The sequence below is a fragment of the Myotis brandtii genome, unplaced genomic scaffold (assembly GCF_000412655.1).
Source record: "Myotis brandtii unplaced genomic scaffold, ASM41265v1 scaffold743, whole genome shotgun sequence".
NCBI classification, from domain to species: Eukaryota; Metazoa; Chordata; class Mammalia; order Chiroptera; family Vespertilionidae; genus Myotis; species Myotis brandtii.
Window position 1 is genome coordinate 280,400 of NW_005370960.1, and position 21,002 is coordinate 301,401.

Below are 21,002 nucleotides of genomic sequence, written 5' to 3' on the forward strand. Positions count from 1 at the left end.
CCCGCACCCCCCACCCCCAGTGTCTGCTCCTTCCCCACGGCCCCCGGTTTGTCTGCTTGGTCTTCACGCCCCGCACCCTGAGTGTCCGCTCCATCTCCACGACACCTCACCCCGGTGTCTGCTCCGTCCCCGCGGCCCCCTGCTTGTCTGCTTGGTCCCCACGGGCCTCCTGCAGCGGGGGAGGGCTGTCCTCCCTGCACCCCCCACCCTGGGTCTCAGCCATTGTGATGTCCCTTAGCTTAGCTTTGGACAGTATTTGTGAACTGCTGTAAAGTCAACTCTCAGACATCATTGATGGAGGCAAAACTCACATCACATAAAAGGAAGCACTTTGAAGCTCACAGTTGAGGGACACTCAGTGCACTCCCAGCGTGTGCAGTGACCTCGCTCTGGCTGCAGGACACTTCCGTCCTCAGGAAGTCCTCCCCCGTCAGCGCGCCCCGTCCGCGCTCACAGCCCCGGCCACCGCCCCTCAACAGCCTTGCTGTGGGTTCATCTGTTCTGGACGTTCCACTCAGTGGAACCCTGTAACATGGGACCTTATGTATCCAGCCTTTTTCATTGAGGATAATGTTTTGTTTGTTTGTTTGTTTTTTAAGATTTTATTTTTAAATTCAGTTTTAGGTTCCTAGCAAAATTCAGAGGAAGATACAGAGATTTCCTGTACACTCCCCTCCCCCATCGTCAACATCCCCACCAGAGGTATTGTTAATATTTGTTATAATCGATGAATCTGCCTTAACACGTCATCATCACCCAAAGTCCCTCTTACCCGTTAGGGTTCCCTCCTGGTGGTGGACGTGCTGTGGGTTTGCACAGATGAATGGCCACATAAATCCATCTTTAAAATCTCACACACAGTATTTTTACTGCCTTAAAACACATAGGACTTTTTAAATGCTCAGGAAAGCCTACAAAAGAGGAGGTTTTGTGAACAACTGGAGCGTTAGAACGTCAGCATCTCCTACTAGGAGTCAAAACCAAGTCACATTGTTGGGCCCCTGGTTCCAGGTCTGGGCAGGAAGGCACTGAAGGTGGGCGTGTCCGGGCCAGGGACACACATGACAGCTAGACGTCCGCCCAGGCAGAAGCTGTCACAGGGAGAGGGAGACTTGTCAGCAGGGAAACGAACCCGCTGGCGGGGTGTCGGGGTGGCGGCTGTCACGTCTTCCAGGCGCCGGGCTCCCTTGTGCCGTGGCAGCACGCACGGTGGACATGGGCATCCCTGCCGGGGCCACGTGGCACGGCCGCCCGGGCCTGCAGGACCCGGGGAACCTGTGCGAGGGTCCCCGTGTCTGTTTCTGTCCTGGCGCACCGCCCTCTCCCCATCCTCCCCAAGAAAGCGAATGGACCATTCGTGTAGCCAGATTGTAAAATGAGCGAGAGAGTGATGGGAAGACAGTCTGCAGGAGCGGTTCCCCTCGGGGTCTGTGCAGAGAAGGACGGGAATGCCCAGCGGGGACAGGGACCAGGCGGCCCCCGCAGGGCAGCGCCTGGACAGGGAGCGGGCTCCCTCCCAGCAGAGCCCGGTGCCTGTGGGCCGCCACTGCCCGCAGGATCCCTGGGGCGAGGAAACAGGGCACTTTGCACTGTTCTCGCTTTCACTTTGAACTTGGTTTTTCTGCTGTTTTCCTAATTACATCTGATTCATCATCTGTGTATGTTTTGCTTGGTTGTATGACAAGTGAGGCTTGTGTTCCCGGGAGGAGGGAGCTCTGGAGAGACGCCAAGGAGAGGGCGGTGCAGTGCGATTAGGAAGTGGCTCTCGGTGGTGCGAGTGGGTGCAGCAGGGCATTCCTGGGAGGGCACCGGCCCGGGCTTCTGTGCTTCAGGGTGGACGGCCACGTGCAGCATTGCTTTCCAATTAGTTCAGTTTCAGCGGCCTCTTTGTGTAACTAAGCTTTGAGATGAGGGTGCAGGAAGTCTCTTGGAATATTTGTATTGGGTCAGAGAAGTGCTCATTCAAGGTCATCGGAAAGCAGTTGTTATGCTCGTGAGAATGCCCTTATTCACAAAACCTCTCCGCATGGCAGGTCTTCCTGGAACAGAAGTGCTGAGGGCACCGTCTGCGATGGGCGTGTGCGAGCGCTTCTCGCCTGGGTCGGGGAGCCTTTCCCCTGTGAGTCTGAGATGGTCGTTTTTTCCAAGTGTTTAATTGTGGCAAAATACACATGCCATAAACGTGACCATCTGGACCATTTTTAAGGGTACAGTTCCAGTGTTACATATCTTCACATTGTCATTCAACCAATCTCCAGAACTTGGCCATCTTGCAAAATTAAAACTGTCCCCATTCAACACGAACGCCCCATCTGGCCTCCCCGGGCCCCAGCACCCACTTTCCACTTTGTGTCTCTGAGTTTGCTGAGGAGTGAGCTCATACAGGATTTGTCTTTTTGTGACTGGCTTCTTTCAATTAGCAAAGTGTCCTCAAGGCTCATCCATGTCATAGCATGTGTCAGAATGTTGTCCCTTTTCAAGACTGAATACTATCCCCTATTTATGGATGGACCCCATTTTGCCATCCATTCATGCGTCGATGGACACGCGGGTTGCTTCTGCCTTTGACTGTTGTGAATAGTCCTGTTGTGACCACCCCGTATTTACTGACCTATTCGAGTGCCTCTATGTCTTGCGTGGGACTGCCGGGTCGTGTCGGGCGGCAGCTTTTAACCAGTGGTCATCTCTCCTCCCAGGCGCCTGCAGGAGGAAGACCAGCAGTTGAAAACCTCGTCGCTGCCGGCCATTCCCAACCCTTTCCCAGAGCTCGGCAAAAAGGAGAGCTCCTCTGCGCTCGCGGCAGGCTCCGGCTCGGGCTCCGGCTCGGGCTCGGGCTCGGGCTTCCTGCCGCCTCCAAGCCAGCCCCAGCCCCCGGCGAAGACGGTGAGTGGGCCCCGGGCTGAGCACAGGCTGCTGGCCGTGGGCAGGCACATGGGCTTCTTCCTGCGGGAAGAAGGGAGAGACAGATCTTCTCTCTTAGTTCTTTTCCTCTGGCAGTTACACTTGTCGCCTTGTACGACTTCTTAACTTATTGACCAAAACTTCAGTTATTAAGTCAACGGTGTATCTGTATGTTTTAGGAGTCTCATAAAAGTGATTTTTAGAGTCACAACAGTTTGCTTCTGAAGAATGAATGTTAGTTTTCTGAACCATTTCACCACCACATTATGGGGGGCAGACGAGGGGCTCAGGGCTGGGCTCTCTCGGGCCCCTGCCCGGCAGTGAGCAGGAAGGGTCCACGTTACAGTCCCGAGTTGAATGTGATCTGCTCTGGGAAGGATTTTCACTTCTTGAACCAGTAGTTTCTACGCTAAAGGAGGCTGTGCCGTGCGAATTGTGCGCCATCATCTCCGGGTGGGGGGGGGGCGTGGGGGGAGCTGAGGCACAGAGAGTGTCAGGCACGTGCCCAAGGTCAAGGCACCAGTAATCAGCTCGTCAGGGATGGGCCGGCGGCTCCATCCCTCCTGGTTGGCAGGGCCTGGGCCAGGGTGGGTCCCAGGCTCAGAGGGAGGCCCAGGAATGTCCTGTTTGTGTGTGTTGGGGGGTTGGAGGAGTAAGTATAACATAACCGCCATGACCACGGCGCTTCTGACGCCCACCGAGGGCTCGCTGTGTGCCAGGCACTGCTCTCAGTGGCTCATTTTTTATTTGCTTATATGTCTATTTCCCAAAACAACCTAAGAGGTAGGTGTAAGTGTTCTCTCTCTGTAGCAGGGAAACTGAGGCCCAGCTCTAAGTTGGTGGAACTTAGATGGGACCCAGTATGAATGGTGGGGCTGATGGGACCCAGTGTGAGTGTGAGATTTGGGGTGCATGCTGACCTCAGGCTCCAGAGCCTCTGATTTTAACTGGGCCCTGATGTTCTTTCTTTTCAGCAAAAGTGTTTCACAAGTTCCTTTGCCTTTTCTGCTAGAACCGTTCCCTTCTACTCTCTCGGTATTTTTCCACGTTTGCTGTGAAGGGAGATGTCCCAGTCCCTGTTCTCTGAAAACCCTCCCGTCCCGTGCGGGGCAGGGGCGGGCGCGCTGTCAGGAAGGCGTTTCTCCTGGTGCTCCCGGCTGCTGAGCTCTGCCCCCGTTCTGACCTCACGCCTCCAGAGCGGGCCGCGTTGTCCCCCATCAGCACTGAGCGAGTGAGGTCAGGCCCGTCTGGAGCCGAGCTGCCAGGCCGCGGCCCTTTGTCACATGCCTGCAGCCCATTCGGGACGTCTGCCTCCCTGGTGACCTTCTGCTTCAAATAAGGGTCTAGACAAGCTGTCTGTGGATTGGTCACTGGGGCTGTTTACAAAGTTACTCATCCTAAAATAAGGCCGTGAAAATATTATCTGGCTCTCGCGGCGGCTGGCAAGCCCCTGGCCTCCACCCCCACGGACTGTCCAACTCGAAGGAGAATCAGGAAACCCAGGAATTCCGCCTGCTGCTTTTCTTGGGTTGGCCCCGTGTTTCTTGGTGTTGGTGTCTGTGTTTCTGTCACACAGATTCCTCCGGGCCCTGGAGACCCGCAGGCATGGAGCGAGCTGCAGGTTGTGTTCTCGGAGGGGCGGGTGCTCTGACCTGATCTTGTGCAAAGCAGGTGGCGTTGGCACTGTGGGTCGTGGTGGGCAGGCGGCCGTGGGTTCCTGCCCAGCCTGGAACTGTGGTGGGCAAGGAGGTTGGGCTCCTTCTGTGCCACACGCCTGAGGGACAGGGGACGTCGATGTCCTGCCTCTGCACACCAAGTACGAGGAAGCAGCCTGGCCACCCTCTCCTGGGCGCAGCCTGCAGGCCCGTGCGATGCCAGGGGCCTGGCTCACTCGGAGAGAGATGCGCTGTTTGGGCTTCCTCCCGGGGCAGGGCAGGGCTCTGCGTCATGTGCTCTCAGCTGCCTTTGGCTGCAGGAAACTGGAGGCCCTATTGGCTGCAGGGGGGAGGAAGTGCACTTCTTGTGCCTGAGATCCGGGCAGGAGGCAGAGGCCCTGGGCAGCCGGGCTCCGTGATCTGGAACCGGGGTCCCCTCCGCACGGAGGCCTGTCCCGCACACGGGAGTGGGCCAGTGCCCCACAGACATGACGCGGTGGAGAGGGAAACGGGCGTGTGTATGTGGGCGAGCCAGCAGGGGGTAGAGTCAGGTCTTGGTGCTCGACGGCAGGGACAGTCACATTCAGAGGAAGCAGGGGACACGTGTGAGTGGGCCAGCTGCCTGGGGGACAGGAGGGGAGGAGGGCCACGGAGGGGCTGGAGAGGAACGCACAGGAAGCCCCGATTTCTGAAGTCGGGCAAGCAGTGCACACTCAGGAGTGCTCCGGACCACGTGGCCGGGCGGGCCTTCCAGCCAGTGAAGGTCCTCGCGCAGCCGCACGGGGACTTGCTGCAGCAAGTTTTCCCGTTTGTTTTGTAAACACAATTAGTCACATATTTTAACCCCATTATTAATAGGGCATAAATATTGTCTTTGCTCCAAATCAGCTCTTCTCTCTTTGCTTAATTTTAAAAATTAATTTTCTGGAAGTGAATTAATTGCCTTGCGTAGGGCTTTGACAGGCATTTACTAACGAGCAAAACTGGGTCTCCTGAGGCTTGAAGATTTAATGAATGGGCCTCGACATCAGACCATCTTTGGCGAGAAAAACTACCCTCGGTTGCCAAGTACAGGTTATTTCCCAGCGAGTGCCGGTGTGGAGACGACGTGCCTGCCTCACCCCCCCCTCCCCCCGTCAGGGCCTCCATGGCCCGTCCTGGAGCCAGACCCCTCCTTCCTCAGTGCCCCCCCCAGCCCTCATGCCAACGCGTCCAGCTCTCTCTTCTTAGCCCCTGCAAAGGGTGCCCACCCCGCCTTTTCTGGTGCCTTCGAGGTCAGAATCCATTAGAACCAGGGGTTCACTGAAGCCGAACCCGCGTGTTGGGGGACCCGGGGGCCCTGAGCGGGGGAGCTGTGCGCCTGCTCTTCCCACATTTGGACACTCGGCAGAGTCGCAGGGTTGTGTCTGCCAGGATCCCGGAGAGCAGGGCTCGGGCTCCCGCAGGACAGGAGCAGCTGTATCCCGGAATGGCCACGATGGCCGTCCCAGAGCCAGGGTCAGCCCGAGACTCACCAGCATGTCCCTGTCGTTTTAGAACATAAAATCCTCTTTCCTCGCCCCCCTCCCCCCCACTGGCTCCCTTTCCTGCCTTCCCCTTGCTGCCTGTTTTCTGTGAGTGATGGGTGGACAGCTGCCACTTCCTCACCCCCCCAAGGCCCCACCCCTGGAGGGGCCCGGAGTCCGAGGGCCAGGGGATGACTCAGACAGTGTGTGCTGTATCCCCTCCCAGGGGCCCCTCGCTCCCCATCGTTCCCCTCTTCTCTCCGCCCAGCCCTCCCCAGGCCCCAGGCCTCCCTCCACACCTCCAGGCTGCTGGCCTGCACACGTGGCCTGCTGGGAGCAGCTGCTGCAGCTGCAGCGTGGACTCCTGTCTCCACCCCCACTCCTCTCCTCTGGAATTCGGAGGGAGGGTCACACTCAATCCTCCTCTATTTTTTGGCCACCACAGCCAGTCATGTGGCTTCCCTGGACGATTTTCTAGAGAAAGAATATAAACCATTTTTGTTGGCTTTTAAGATTACAATATGCAAATGGAACAAACGTTTAGTTACCAACTCTCTGAGGAAGTTCTTTCAACAAAGACGATTTCTTTTCCTTGGCCATTTCTGGGTGGCCCTGCGGGTCCCTGCCTCTCCTCTCCTCCTGGGAGAAGCCCTGGCTTGGGGAGCCCAGGCGGCGGCACCCAGAGCCCCAGCTCCAGCCCTGGGGACGCTGCAGGCCTGTCCCCCTCCTTCAGGGCTGGTCACTGACGAGTTCTCAGCAGCAGCTGTGACAGCCCCACCCAGAGACCTGCCCGACGGGCAGCAGCTGCTGCTGAGCCAACCAGCAGGACCCAGTGAGCCAAACGCACGTCCACTTCGCACTTTATCACTCGTAGGGGATGAGAGCACAGCCTCGCCTGGCAGACAGGCCCACGCCGACGTGGCGCCCTTGCTGCCACCCCTGCCGCATGTGCCACTGGGCAGGTCTGTGGGCTGGGACCCCGATCGTGTGGTGGGGACCCCGAGTTTAGAGGGCATTGCCTGTGCTTGGCAGGGACCCCGCTAGGAGCCCTCGAGAGTTCCTTGCAGACTCGCTGGGGTGGCACTTGTGCCCCTGGAGCAAGCTGAGGCCTGGAGGGCGGCCGCACCCTGCACTCAGCTCCAGGGCGGTGGGGGGGGGGTCTGCTCCTCCCCTCAGGCCCCCAGGGAGGTTTTCAAGATGCCCTTATTCTGGTTTTCTGTAGAACACCTTTATAAAAACTGCTTTTGTCAGAGTAGCAGGCCGTACACATCCATTCTAGAAAAGCTGAAAAGATACAGATGAACAGATCAAAATTGGTTCTTGCAAGCAAGCCCACCTGGTGGGGACGGAGCAGGCAGAGGCCGGCGGCCTCCGTGCTGGGCCCTGTCGCCGCCCTGGTGGTGAGCGCCATTCCTCCGGGGCAGCGCCCAGGGACTCTGAAGTCCTGGCTGACTTCCAGAAACGGTTGTGCAGGTTATTTTTAGAGCTTTAGCTTCTTTACGAGGGACTTGCAAAGGCTCCATATTTTCTGTTCTCACTGAGACCTTGCGATGAGGAGGCTGTGAGGCAGATGGTTCTCTTAGAGTCCGTCGGAGGCGGGGAGGCGGGCCGGACGGTGATTGTGATCAGAGCCACGTGCGCACGCGGTGAGCTCCCGTGACAGGCCTCGCGGCTCGCAGCAGCAGGGCTGACGGAGAGCAGGACTGGAAACATCAGCAGAACTACATTTTCTCACCGAACTGACTAGCCTCACCCTGGTCCTGCTCTGGTCTGACGTAAGCTTACTTTCCTCCGCACGTGCTAGGCCTGCCTGTTTGGGGCCTCCAGGGCACCCCAGAGGGAACCGCCTGGTGTGTCCTGGGAAGCTGGGGTCCCTCTTGGCAGGGGGAGTCCCGTGCTGAACATCTTGCTGGCAGGAAGGGGCCAGCAGCCCAGCGCCCTGGGTTCAGAGCCTGGCCCCCCCGGGTTCGTTTCTTGGACCGGACGAGCCATTCTGCCTCCCAGATTTCCTTACCTCATCTGGGGGGGGGCAGCGACAGCTGCCTGCAGGGAGCGCTGGACCCTGGCGTGGCCTGGCTGTCCCAGCCGCCCCTCCCCCCCACCTGCCAGGCGCAGCTGACGCTCCTCCAGTTCCCTCAGCTGCCCCCACCCCCTGGCAGTCAGCCTGCTTCCCCCGCTGACCCCCCTCCCGGGTCCCCTCCCGGCTGCTGGGACCCAGGTTGGCTCTTCCGTAAGCATCTAGCCCCCCGTTTTTACAAGAGACTCTGAGTGACTGAGGGGCCCAGCTCACATCCTCACTTGGAGGTGATGAAAGTGAAGAGCTGAGAACTGGCCTGGAGCTCCCAGCTCTTTGGTGTCTGTGCAGTAGAACCCAGGGCCTCTCCTGGGCTCCCTCCGCGGACAGGGTGGCTCTCCGTCCAGAGCTGTCCATCCCGCACGGGGACGGGGGTGCTTGGTGCGAGGAGCTAAGAGCCCCGTTTCTGTGTTCACCAGGTGACCTGGGCCAGAGCCCGGAGGTCCCAGGTCAGCGGGCTCGGTGTGTCGGGCCTGAAGCGGGAGTCCACCCGTTGGGGACCCCGAGACAAAAAACCAGGCTCCCCAAAATGTAGTGTGGGCCTGTGGAGATGATGGGCCTTCAGCCCTGATTGTTATCCATTTCCTGCCGTTCCATTGGCACACGTGTGAGCTTCTGCTTCTCAGTCTGTACGAGGCGTGTCTGAAAAGCAGCACCAGAGCCCCGGGCAGGGTGGACCTGCGTCGCCTGGGGCTCAGGGGTCCATGCCAGGCAGCAGCGCCACGCCCAGCAGGAGGCGGGAGCCGGAAAGCATTTGCCCACCCCCACCTGACTCTGAAGAGAGGCTCTGCTGTGACATCACGTGCCCCATTTAATATCAGGGTTTTATTGTGAAAGGCCATTAGCCACTTGGTGACCGCAGGGGGAAAAGGCCAGGGTTCTGGTCCACTTTTCCGGCTGACGTGCTGCCGCTCCATCTTACGGGCAAGAAACTGATGTTCTCAGAATTGCAAACCAGTTCAGAGTCAGAGCAGCTCGGAGCCGAGCGGCTGCCGGGGTCCCGGGGCCTCTCCCTGTGCCTGCCTTGTTCCCACGTCTGTATTCCCATTTGCATTCGAGTGCACCCCAGGGCGCAGAAAGCAGTGGCTGTCATTAGCCAGGCCAGGCTGACGTCACGAGCCAGTGTTACTCACAGGTTCCCATTTTGCAGACAAGGAGACTGAGGCACAGCGCGGCGGGGTCCCTCGGCCAGGCTGAGCGTGGAGCCTCCGCAGGTCCCACCTGTTGCGCTTTGTGCTTCCCAGCATTGCTGGCTCTCCCAGCAGCCCCAGGGCATGGGGGGAAGTGAGACCCAGGTAGCCAGTCACCTGCCTGAGGTCGCTGAGCCGCGCTGGCACTGGGAGTCTTCCCTCCGCGTCTTCCCCACCCTAACGTCACCCGGGTCTCTGTCCCTGGACAGGTCATCCCCTGGGAAACTGCCCAAGTCGAGGTCTGCTCCCAGCCCGCTGAGCTGTGGCAGGCAGAGGCCTGGGCCTGCCTGAGAGCCTTGCTGGGCCGCCCTGCGCAGGCCTCACTGGGGCGCAGCCTGCTCCCAGCGGCCCTCGGCCAGGCTGGGGCACCAAAGCCTGGAACACTCTAGCTGCTTCCACAATGAGCCCCCTGTGGCTGGGCGCACAGTGCTCCCTCTGGAACTTCTGGCTTTCGAAGGTGTGGTGGCCGGTGGCGGGCCGTACCGGTAGCACTTCCTTTGTGCCTGTGTATTTATTAGAAATACTGTCTCTGTAGCTCCAACCCCATGCCCACTTTGAAGTTGCTGGTACGTGCAGTGGCTTTCTAGGTTTCTGTCAGCAGGCCTGCTGGGTATGCGGACGTGCCCTGCGTCAGGGACAGGGCGGGCAGCGTGGGTTCCAGGTCTTGTGGCTGGACCATGCGTCCCTTTGTCTGTCTCGGCCACAGGACGGCAGCAGGCCCGCTCCCCTGCCCCCAGGCGGTCCCCAGCCCGGCCTGCCCTGGGAATCGGTGGACATGGCCCTGTGACAAAGCAGGTCTCAGCTTTTAATACCCAGACTATATATAGACCTTGGGTGGCCTGGCACAGCAGGAGGTCAGGAGAGAGCTGGAGGAGAGTGTGTGTGTGTGTGTGTGTGTGTGTGTGTGTGTGTGTGTGTGTGTGGGAGGGGGGAGGGGGCGGTTTAAAAAGCCCCAGGGCCAGTTTGGGCAGGAAAAGTGATAAATGGACTCCTAGGTGCAAAACACACTTCAGCATAATTTGAATTTCGAGAGAAAATAACGTTTATTGTAATCACAGATGATCCTCTTAGGAAGTTAGGAAAGAAGGACAATTAGGAACACACTGGTTTTGTAGTTGAAAAGGTGCTGTGCACAGAAGCCGTGGTCTGTAATACAGTTAGCATATTATTATTATCATTGTTGTTGTTATTATATGATGAGGGATTATATGGCTTTGTTTGCATTTTTAAATTTGTTCTTCTTTTATGTAGAAGCAGTTTTAAGAAAAGTTTCTATATAGAGACCAAAGAGGTATTTTCTTTATTTAAATTTTATTTTTATAGAGTCCATCATGTCAGCTGTATTTGAATATTTAATGTGTTTTATAAAAGTATAACTTCCGTTAAGTGAGATGTAAATTCTGGAAAAAGATGGGTGAATTTCTTTAAAAATTAATGTGAGTTGAAAGCAGGCTCCACAGCCCTGCTCTAGCCCCCTCCCCCCGGGGTTTCTGAGATGGGGGGCGGCTGAGAGGTGGGACCCGCCCACCTGGAGGGTGGTCCCCGGCCCACAGCCTCCCCCCTCTGGGAGCTCAGGGCTGAGTGAGCTTAACTCCTTCAGGCCAGGAGCTGTGGGCGGGTGGGGGACAGTGGGACTTCGTCGCGATCAGCCCTCTCCTGCCAGAGACCTCTAGTAGAAATGCACACCAATGTGCGCTTGGTCAGGGAGACAGGAGGAAGGTGACGGAGCAGAGCTGTGGCCAGCGTGTCAGGGCCTGACGCCGCCACGGGGGCACGAGGCGCAGGGACGCTGACTTCTAAGAGACTTGGCCAAGGGCAGGATCCAGAGCACCCGGGACAGGCGCAGGGACTCCCTGGCATTTTGGTCTGAGCTCAGTGGTTCCCCTGGAGTGGCCACCTCCACCTCTGCAGGCAGCTGCAGCCTCCATGGAGTGGGAGCCAGGGGGCGGGCGCAGAGGCCCAGGGAGGGACCTGATTGGCTGCCCAGGTGGCTTGATTTACCACCTAGAGGACTGAGCCCAGGAGCCTGGGCAGCACCCTGTCTGCCTGGAGACAGCCTGCCCACCGCTCCCCACAGCCAGGATTGGTGGGTCCGCGGGGAGGGGGCCCAGCCCACAGGAGGGTGGGAGAGGCCGGGGACAGACTCCCTTTCAAGAGGCAGCAAGTATTAAAATGCCATCTTGTTCCTCTGCCTGCTTTTTCCAGGCTGTTGGGGTGAGATTTTTTTCAGCATCTCGCGCTCCCCGTGAGGCTGAGGGTGTGTTGCTGGACAGAGTGTATTTCACAGCCCCCCAGGCTCCCTCGGCCTCCCTTTGCCGGGGGGCCCTCCGGTTGAAGGGCTTTGGACAGGACCCGGAAAACGGGGCCACAGCGTTTGTGACTGTGCTGTCACTGCACGTGTCTCTTTAGTATTTCACATTTCAGTGAACTCACATTCATCCTTCTCAGCTTCTCCCTGAGCCTTAGTGGACACGAGACGGGAGAAGGTGGGGGGCGGGTGTGCTGGGCCCCGGACAGCGAGGGCAGTGGAGCCACAGGAGGCAGGGATTCTGCAATTGGCCGCACTGTGAAGGGCCTCACCCCAGCCGCCGACGTCCCTGACACACGCCCTGCTTCCTGAGACAGCACGTGGGGAAGCCCTGTGTCCCTCAGGCCTGGCCGCGGGCCTGTCCCCAGTGTCCCGGGCGCGTGGAGGGTGCCCTGCTGGGCTCCTGGCTGTCGGGGCAGGGGTGGCGGTGGGAGGTGGTGGACGGGGGACGGGCGACGCTCTACAGACCAGCTGCTGGGGGGACAGTGATACATATGTTGGAGCACCTCGGGCCTTACTTTTTCTGTTTTATTTTGTTCCGTTTTTATTTCTTAATAAGCCCACCTTTTAAGTTTACTTTTCCGTAACTCATTTAAAAACAGAACTAGCTTTTTTAGATGGCCTGCTCGGTCTCTTCGGAAACAGGTGAAATGCCCTGGTGCCCCCCCCCAGTGGCTGCAGCACCTGAAACGGGCTCCGAGAGCCAGGGACACGCTACGTGGTGTTAGCTTTCCTTTGTCAGAAGTTTGGATAATACAAGTTTTAAAAGTGGAGATCAGACAGACCAGCCACTCCCTGCAGCTGCTCACCTGTGAGCGCCCCGTCTGTTGCAGGATGTTAAAATCTTCGGTGAGGACGGGACCTGCAAGGTGGTGGAGATTCCGGTGGACATGAAGTCCCGGGACCTGTGCCAGCTGCTGGTGTACCGCAGCCACTGCGTGGACGACAACAGCTGGACCCTGGTGGAGTTCCACCCCCACCTGGGGATCGGTAGGGGCAGCACCCGCGCTCCGCGTGCAGCCACCGCCGTGGCCTCAGCCTCTTCTCTATCTCCCCAAGAGTTCCCTTCCTCCCTCCCAGCCCTCTCCTGGGTGTAGGGACCAAGGGCCTCAGACCAGGAGGGCACCCCTCGGCTCCTCTGCCCCCTGCCCCCTGCCCACACGCACCCAGGGCCGTGCTCTGCGGTCTGTGTGTGGCTCCAGCTGTGGTGGCCGGTGCTCAGCTCTGACTTGAGGCACAGCCTTGGCCGGGAGGGTGTGACTGTCTTCTTCCCTTGGTGTCAGCGCCGAGTGGAGAGGAAGCCTCCTGTCCATGTCTCGCCACCTCCCGCGCTCGGCAGAGCGTTCGAGGGAGATGTGCATGGAGCTCCGTTCCACCTCTTCGCTCACTTGCCATGTCCGTGGCAGGAGAGCCGGCCAGGTGGTGTGGCTGTGTGTAAAGCTGCCTTTAAGGTCCTGCGTGTCCGCTCCCTTCTCACACGCAACGCTTTTCCTCCCAGAGCGCTGCTTGGAAGACCATGAGCTGGTGGCCCAGGTGGACAGCACCATGGCCGGCGAAAGCAAATTCTTATTCAGGAAGAATTATGGCAAATATGAGTTCTTCAAAAATCCCACCGTGAGTCCTGTCTCCTCAGTTCGGGGGCGGAACTCGGGGTCCTGCCATCGGCACTTGGATTTCATAGGAGCAGAGCGGAGTGTACCCGGGACTCAGGGCAGCGGGCAGTGGGCCTTGGGGTCGCGGTGTAGCGAAGCACCTTCACTCGTGCTCACGCTCTGCCCGGCGGGGAGGGGATAGGTGCGCAGGCTCCGGCCTTGCAGCAGATCGGCCCGAGGCTCAGCAGAGTGAGAGCTTACTCACCTGGTGGTCCTCTGTGGAAGGACAAGTAGAGCAGTGACCATCCAGGCGTGTTGACTAGTCTCCCGGGTGTGTCTTGGCTTTCCTGGTTTTGGGGGGTTTGGGTGCGGGGGGTGCTTGTCTGGTGAAACACCAGAACAGGCCTTGGGCCTGCGCAGTGCGCTTCTGCACGGTCCTGAGGCAGAGGGGGACCCGGGCAGGAGGCTGGGCCCACTCGCTCTGGTGGCTTCATTGCTCTGCATGCAGAAGTGAGAAATGGTGCACCCCAAACAGACGGCGCGTGACCACTCACCTCCGAGCGTCCGGAGCGGTGTGGCTCGTGCTGTGACTCGCGTCACGAGTTGGGACCGTGGCAGCCCTCTGCCTCGGTGCCACTGAGCCTTGAGCGCACGTTCACGTGCAGCCCGGCAGGCGCAGAGCAGCAGGCACTCCATGTCCACGGGACAGGAGGGCGTGCACAGTGCGGGCGGATGTGACTGCTGTGGGGGTGGCCGCCCCGCACACCTGTGAGCATGGTCTTCCCCACCCCAAACTGACCTTTGGCGTCTGTTTTCCCGCTTCTGCAGAACTTCTTCCCGGATCAGATGGTCACCTGGTGCCAGCAGTCCAACGGTGGTCAGAACCAGCTCCTGCAGGTACTGGGCCGACGGGCCTCAGGGTCCCAGACCGGAGTCCTCCCTGGAGCTGCCACGGCCTCGCAAAAACTTGGAGCTATTCCATTCTTAATCACGGATCAGCTCAGTTCCTGATGGAGTTTAGAGAAACGAGAAATTCATGCTGACGCGGGAAATCCGCCGGAGGCCGGCTCCTCCAGAGCGAGCAGAGCCCTGTGGGCAGGACAAACTTGCCGTGGCTCGGAAGGGGGAGGCGGGCAAGGGCAGGATGGAGGGCCACGGGCTCTCAGCTCATCACAGAGCCCATGGCACGCTCGTCTGATTGGTCAAGTCTGGGCCTAGAAACCGAGGCCTCCGCACCCCTGCGGTGGGGGGAGCACTGGCCTCAGGAGGCTCATGCTGCTCCAGGGAAGGCGGGAACGGAAGAGGGAACACACTGCTGCCCTCGGTGCATGTGCAGCTGTAAATGACAGTGAGCCGTGCCTGCAGGCGGCCATGCTGCCGCCTCCACCCAGTGTAAGAGGAGCCATGGGAGGGGGCCGGCAGGATCCAGCCCCTAGCCCTCTTTTTCTGCTGGTTGGTCACCAGGCATCTCTGCCCCCGAGAGGAGCCTCGGAGCCCTGGGAGCCCTGGGAGCCCTGTCCAGGCCCTCCGGCCCCAGCAGCGTTTATTAGTCGTGGCCCACGCACAGCCCTGGCCGCGAGGCTGATGGCTGCTCTAAGCGCCTGGTCTGAAGTGGCTCTGGAGGGTGGGCCCAGGTGCATCCAAACTGTCCACGTGTCCCCTCTCAGTCCAGTCCTTCCCGGCCTCACCCCCAGAGGCTCTGGGCCTCTCCCAGGGGAGGAGTCCGCTGGGCACTGGCTGTCCCCCAGGTGTCCTGGGAGAGCTGGTGTGCAGATGCACACGGGGCTCCCAGGGAGGGAAGGCAGGGCACTTCCTCGCCTGCGCTGGTGGGGGGGCTTTTGGTCAGATGTCGTGGAGGTGAGAACACGGGCGGCTCTGCTGTCACAGGGACGCGGGGCCTGTGCCTGGTCTGCATTGCAGGGTCCACTTGAACGCGAATTCTGGCCCCTCAGCACCAGTCAGACAGAGCGGTGGAGACTTAAAAGGAAGCTGATCGTTTGAAAATCCCCCTTGACCCCTAGACAGTCACTTGGTCACTCAGAAAATGCCAGCGTCAGGGAAGCTGGTCGCGCATCTGTGACCGTGTCTGAGCCCCTGACTCCCACACCTGCCCTTCGCAGAACTTCCTGAACACCAGCAGCTGCCCCGAGATCCAAGGGTTCCTGCACGTGAAGGAGCTGGGGCGCAAGTCCTGGAAGAAGATGTACCTGTGCCTGCGCAGGTCCGGCCTCTACTGCTCCACCAAGGGCTCCTCTAAGGTGAGCTTGGCCACGCCGGCCGCGCCACCGGCAGGCCTGGTGCAGAGTGGGTGGGGCCTCCCTCTGCATGCTCCCTGGGCCCCTGGGAGCTCCTGGCTACCTGGGCTCCGGCTGAGACAGTGGGTGATCACACAGACCTAGAGCCTGCAGGCTGCACCCCTCCCCTCGGGCCCCAGCCAGCTGGAGGCTGAGGACTTGCTCCATCCTGAGGCAGAGGGGACTCATGCGGTTACAGACGTTTTAGGGAATAAATGCCGTTTTGCATGCATCCCCACTGGGAAGAGGGCAGGAGAGGTGCAGGCAGCTGCCGGCTTCCAGAGCGAGCCAGGTCCCCGTGGGCCTTTGCACCTCCTCGTGTCCATGTCCACCCAGCAGTGGGAGCCGGGCCCAGTGGCCTTGGCCGGGCATTTACCTCTTAAGAGCTGAGGTCTCTGCTCTTGTCTGGAGGAAGAGGGAGGCGAGGCTGGGACCCCTGGCGAGGGTGCTGACCATCAGCCCGGTTTCCTGCTGCTCCAGGGGTGTCGGCCCAGAGGGGGAGCTGGGGGCGGGGGCAGAGGCCAGAGAGAAGGGGCGTGGGCGGCGGGGCTCCTTCCTCTGCGGAGTGTCTTTCCTCTGATGGAGATGGGCAGTCACTTTCCAGTGCCTGGCTCTGGCGCCTGGCTCACTCACTATCCTGGAGACGCTGAGCCTGGGGACCTGTGTGCTGGAGCTGGAGGCAGAGCTGGTGGGAGAGGAGGGGGGGGGGGGAGCTGTGGGAGCTGCCCACACAGGGAGGTGGCATGGGACCTGCCTCGGAGCCTGTGCTGACCTCAGGCTCAGAGTCCCCCCCTCTGCACTTCGGACATTTGGTTCCGGGCTCTGACTTGGCAGAGTGCCAAGTCCGTTCTGCCGTCTTCTGTCTAGGAATGGGGAGGGGCTTCTGGTGGGGGCAGGGCGACTTGGGTTTTCACTCAGCGGTTCTCTTCCACGTGGCTGTGCCCTGTGGAATGTCTCTGTCTGCGGGAGGCGCGCAGCCTGCCCTCTGTCGGCCAGGACAGGAGCAGCCAGTCCCGTCCCAGCTAAACGCCGCCTCCTCCCTCTCAGGAGCCCCGGCACTTGCAGCTGCTGGCCGACCTGGACGACTGCAGCGTCTTCTCTGTGATCTCCGGCAAGAAGCAGTACCACACCCCCACGGAGTTCGGCTTCTGCCTGAAGGTACCTCCGTCCCTGTGGCGCTGCAGCCAGCGTGGGCCCCGCTGGCCGCTTTGGAATTCAAACTGTGCATTCTCCCTTGCTTGCTGCTTTCTTCTAAAACCAGTAACATGCTTTCACACTGGATCGATTCATCCGTGTAAAGAGATTTCCTGTGTGTGAGGATGTGTCCGTCCTGGGGGAGCGCAGAGGCCCCGGGGAGGGCGTGGTGGTTCAGAGGGGCCCCTGTGGGGAGCCCAGCCAATCTGTGTGTGTGAGTGCAGCTCCGGTCTGCCTGAGCCCGAGGCGGGCTTCTGATTGGCTCTGGGACACTCACCACGTCTTCCTTTACCTCCTTTAAAAGCCAAACAAAGTCCTGCAGGAGACAAAGGAGCTGCGGGTGCTGTGCGCGGAGGACGAGCAGGGCCGCATCTGCTGGATGACCGCCTTCCGGCTGCTCAAGGTGCGGACGGGCCCCTGTCCCTGCTCCGCCCGGGTTCTGATCGTCGGGGGGTTGGGGGAGCTTCTCCCAGAGGCTTCCCAGGGGGAGGGCAGAGCCAGGGGCCGGCCTGGGCACTGCACACGGGGTGGGGGTGGGCCCGTGCAGGTGGGACACGTAGCACCCCTGGTCTCCCCACTCGGTGCCCTAGCACCCCTACTAGGTGAGCCGACCTCGAGTGCCTCTAGGCGCTACCACGTGTGCCCGGGGCGTAGGGGCAGGGGGAGGGCCAGGGTGTGGGTGAGAGCGATGGGAAGAGAGAGAGAAGGACCAGGAGTCGGGCACAGGGAGCTCGCGGGAGGGTGGATTGCTTTCCTGGCCAACTTTTAGACTCCGGGGGTCCCCAGGCGCACGTGACTCCGCGGCACAGCCGAGCGGTGGCCAGGGCAGGGGGTGCCGCCAGGCGGTGAGTTCTAAGGAAGTGGATGGGGTGGGACTCCTGGGGATTGTGCCCCAGACCGCAGCTTCTCAGCAGGGGCCACAGCGAGTCCCAGGCTCTTCAGTAACAGGGCGCCTGGGATGGGGGAGCCCCCCTCACCTCCCATCCCCACACTCGTCGGAGCAAACACCCCTCGGACCCCACGTCCCTCCCAGCCCTTGTGTTCACAAAGCCCACGCCCGTGATTGATCAGGAGGAGGGAAGTTGGCTCGCTGACCTGGCGCCAACACAGGGCGTGGTCCAGGAATCTCATCACTAAGCCCCCAGCCCCCCACTGCTTCCAGCGGGGCAGACTCCAGGTGGAGCCACAGCAGAGGCTCAGCACAGACTCCCCTCGGGACGCACGGGACGGCCCCGCACGGGGTCCCGCGTCTCTGCCCCAAACCTTGGTTTGTGTGATGTCTGCCACTGAGGCGGAGGGTCCAAAATTATAACTTACCGTTTCCTAGAAACGGTGGTGCTGAGATGGGGTGTCCGGCTCCTTCCCAGGCCACTTCTGAAGCTAAACGTCCGTCAGGGCTGGCTGAGGGCGTTGCAGGGCGTCCATCCACATCCACAGGAGCGCTCTGCAGCCAAAAGGCAGGAGGCAGCTCGCTGGGTCCCCCTGTGGACACAGCGGGAATAGCAGCCCAGAGCAGCCCAGAGCAGTGTGTGCAGAGCGCACTGGGGCAGGAGGGGGTGGAAACCTGTTTTCTGTAACGTGGAGCCCCTGCTTCCCAGCCTCCTCTTGGCCATGCCCCCCCCAAGCATCTCTAAAATCCTGACCCCCCTCTCCCCACCATGACACAGAATCCTAATTATTCAAACAGCGAGCTCCTGTTCACATGGAGGAAGCCTAAAAGGCCATTCACTTGGTCTAAACAAGCTTCCAAAGAACATGGCATCCATGAAAGAGGAAAATAAAAGAAGGAAAGGACAGTGGAAGTCCTAAGGACTTGTTTAAAAAATAATACGAAGTGATAGGAAAAAATAGCAAATAAAGTTTCAAAACATCATAGAGAACTGAAACGCATAAATATGCCGCAGCATATATTTACATATTGTCTATGAGGCCCCTAGAACCATAAGGAATGCAAAAAATTCACGGTTAATAACTCGCTCTCGAATTGCCCCCCTTAAAAGTCCAGTTGCCCCCCGTGGGACGTGTGCCCCACGCTGGGAACCACTGGTGTAGACGCTAGTGGACGGAGAAAGTAGAGATTTGGGGAGAGCAGAGTGGCCGTGGACGTGAGCAGAGGTGGGGGGCGACGGTGAAGGTCCCCCGTACTTGGGTGATGTGTCTGGTGTGCACATGTATGACCTGTTTTGGGAAAAGCAAAGTGAACTGGGCGTGAGGGGCCCTGAGGGGCTCCAGCCCCCCCCCCCCACACACACACACCGGCGCTAACTCTGCCTCTGGCCCGCAGTATGGAATGACCCTCTACCAGAACTACCGGCTCCCCCACCACAGAAAGGCGGCCTACCTGAGCTCCCTCTCCGGGCCCGTGGTAAGTGGACCGTGTCGTCCCATCCGCTCTTCACAAACAGCCGCCCCCATGTCTCGTGCAGTCGGGGTTACGGGGGAGGGGGGAGCGCAGGCCTGTGGTCCCAGAGAAGCCAGCCTGTCCCCCGCACCCCCTGTCCCAGGGGCTGCTGCCATCCCTGTCCCACCCGCAGCCCCCGGACGGTTAGGTGGATGCTCCGCTCAGCGTGCAGGGGGCAGTGGCGGCCTGGACTCCCTGAGGGCTGCCCTCTCACCTTTGCCTCCGGCCCTGAGACCTGGGTGCCCTTGGCCATGCCGCTGGGCCCTTCGCTGGTGAGGGTAGAGCGGAGCGCCCCCCGGCTCTCAGGACGCTGCCTTCCCAGAGGCGCAGACACACTCCTCCTCCCAGTGCGAGGTCTTCATGGCCTGTGTCCCTTCCCAGGGCCTCTGTCCCTCACGCCACACCAGAGGCCTGTGTCCCTGCACTCACGTGCCCACAGGAGGGGCCATTTCTTAGTCTCAGGAGAGACCAAACCCATTGTCGCTGAAGGGCCCGTCTGTCTGCCCCTGAATTTCCACCCGAACCTCAGAGTTGGGAGGGGTGTCCCGGGCCCTCCCCTGGCGCCTGGGACTGCTTCGTGCCAAGTGCCCCAAGTGCTCTGGCAGTTCCTGTGCTCAAGACCCGCTCCCCCTTGCAGCGCAGCGTCTCCGAGAGCTCCCTCGTGGCCATGGACTTCTCCGGGCAGACCGGAAGAGTGATCGACAACCCCGATGAGGCTGAGAGCGCAGCCCTGGAGGAAGGACACGCCTGGAGGGTAAGGGTACGACAGCCCCTCCCCAGCGGGACCCCTGCCTCGCGCTGCTCCAGGACAGTGGCTCTTAGGTGTTGGCCAGGGGGTAAGGAGTTGGGGAGGGAGGGCGGCATCGAGATGAATGGTCTGCAGCACCCCCTTCCCGCCTCCTGTCCCCTGGGCGCCCCAGGAAGGACCCGGACAGGAGCAGGGGCGCCGGGGCCCACACACAGGACGGTCCCTGCTGAGGCCTTGTCAGGGCCGGGGTGAGCCCACACCTCGTGGCTCCACCACCGAGCGGCTCCGTGGCCTCGAACCATCCTTCACGTTCCTGCTCTCCAGATGGAAGAACGGCACCCAGCTCCCACGTGTCTCTGAGTCTGAAGACAGTGCCCGAAGCAGGAGCTGCAACTCTGGCTCCAAAGCGCTCCCTGAGCTCGGAGCGTGCGGGGAGGGTCCCGCAGCAGGGAGTGGGGGAGCCTGTGGTTTCTGCTGAGATTTAGCCAACTCCCCACACGTCTCCCGTGGGAAACACACGGGAGCCCCTGCCTCGGTTGGGGGAGGGGGGACCATCCGGAGCACGCCTGCACGGCGCTCCTGGCTCCGCTTTACCCACTGGGACCCGCAAGCTCGTTGTTCTCCGTGGGCAGACAGGCTCAGGCGGACAGGCTCAGGCGGTCACTCCAGGGGCCAGGCCCCGTCCTCCCCGGGCAGGACGCCCCGAGTGGCGTCGACGGGGTCCTGGCCCTGCCCATCTGCTGGCAGCACTGACGTGGCATTTCCCTTGCAGAGACGCAGCACCAGGATGAGCGCCCTGGGCAGCCAAAGCCCCCTCGCCCACTCCTCCCTCAACACCGGTACGTGGGCTCTGCCTGTGTGTGGCTCCCACCCCCTACACACGCCGTCCGCCCAGAGTGCCCGCCGGGCCTCAGGAAGGGGCCCGCCCGCCACACCGCTGTGCTCGGGCAGCCCCCCGCAGGGCCGGGACCCAACCTCCCTCTCTTCCTCCCTCTCTCCCTCCTCAGTGATTCACAAGAGCCAGCACTGGTTCCATGGCCGCATCTCCAGGGAGGAGTCGCACCGCATCATCAAGCAGCAGGGGCTGGTGGACGGGTAAGCGCGCGGGCAGGCGCTGAGGGCTGTGCAAGGCGGGCGCGT

The 21,002-nt window shown here is 60.5% G+C and overlaps 1 protein-coding gene across 9 annotated transcripts in view; it reads left to right on the plus strand.

Moving 5' to 3' along the window:
• The window catches only part of GRB10 (growth factor receptor-bound protein 10), a 125,270-nt gene that overhangs the window by 98,664 nt on the left and 5,604 nt on the right, over nt 1-21,002 (plus strand). For 6 of the 9 annotated variants that reach the window (XM_014530554.1, XM_005882858.2, XM_005882863.2 and 3 more), the window contains 12 exons: nt 619-702; nt 2,697-2,883; nt 12,467-12,623; nt 13,132-13,247; nt 14,054-14,122; nt 15,346-15,483; nt 16,567-16,677; nt 17,018-17,116; nt 18,998-19,078; nt 19,752-19,874; nt 20,635-20,701; nt 20,870-20,957. In XM_014530554.1, the coding sequence (XP_014386040.1) occupies nt 619-702; nt 2,697-2,883; nt 12,467-12,623; nt 13,132-13,247; nt 14,054-14,122; nt 15,346-15,483; nt 16,567-16,677; nt 17,018-17,116; nt 18,998-19,078; nt 19,752-19,874; nt 20,635-20,701; nt 20,870-20,957 (1,320 nt within the window). The remainder of the gene's footprint in view (nt 1-618; nt 703-2,696; nt 2,884-12,466; nt 12,624-13,131; nt 13,248-14,053; nt 14,123-15,345; nt 15,484-16,566; nt 16,678-17,017; nt 17,117-18,997; nt 19,079-19,751; nt 19,875-20,634; nt 20,702-20,869; nt 20,958-21,002) is intronic. The other 3 variants (XM_014530556.1, XM_014530557.1, XM_014530558.1) reach the window with 3 other exon arrangements.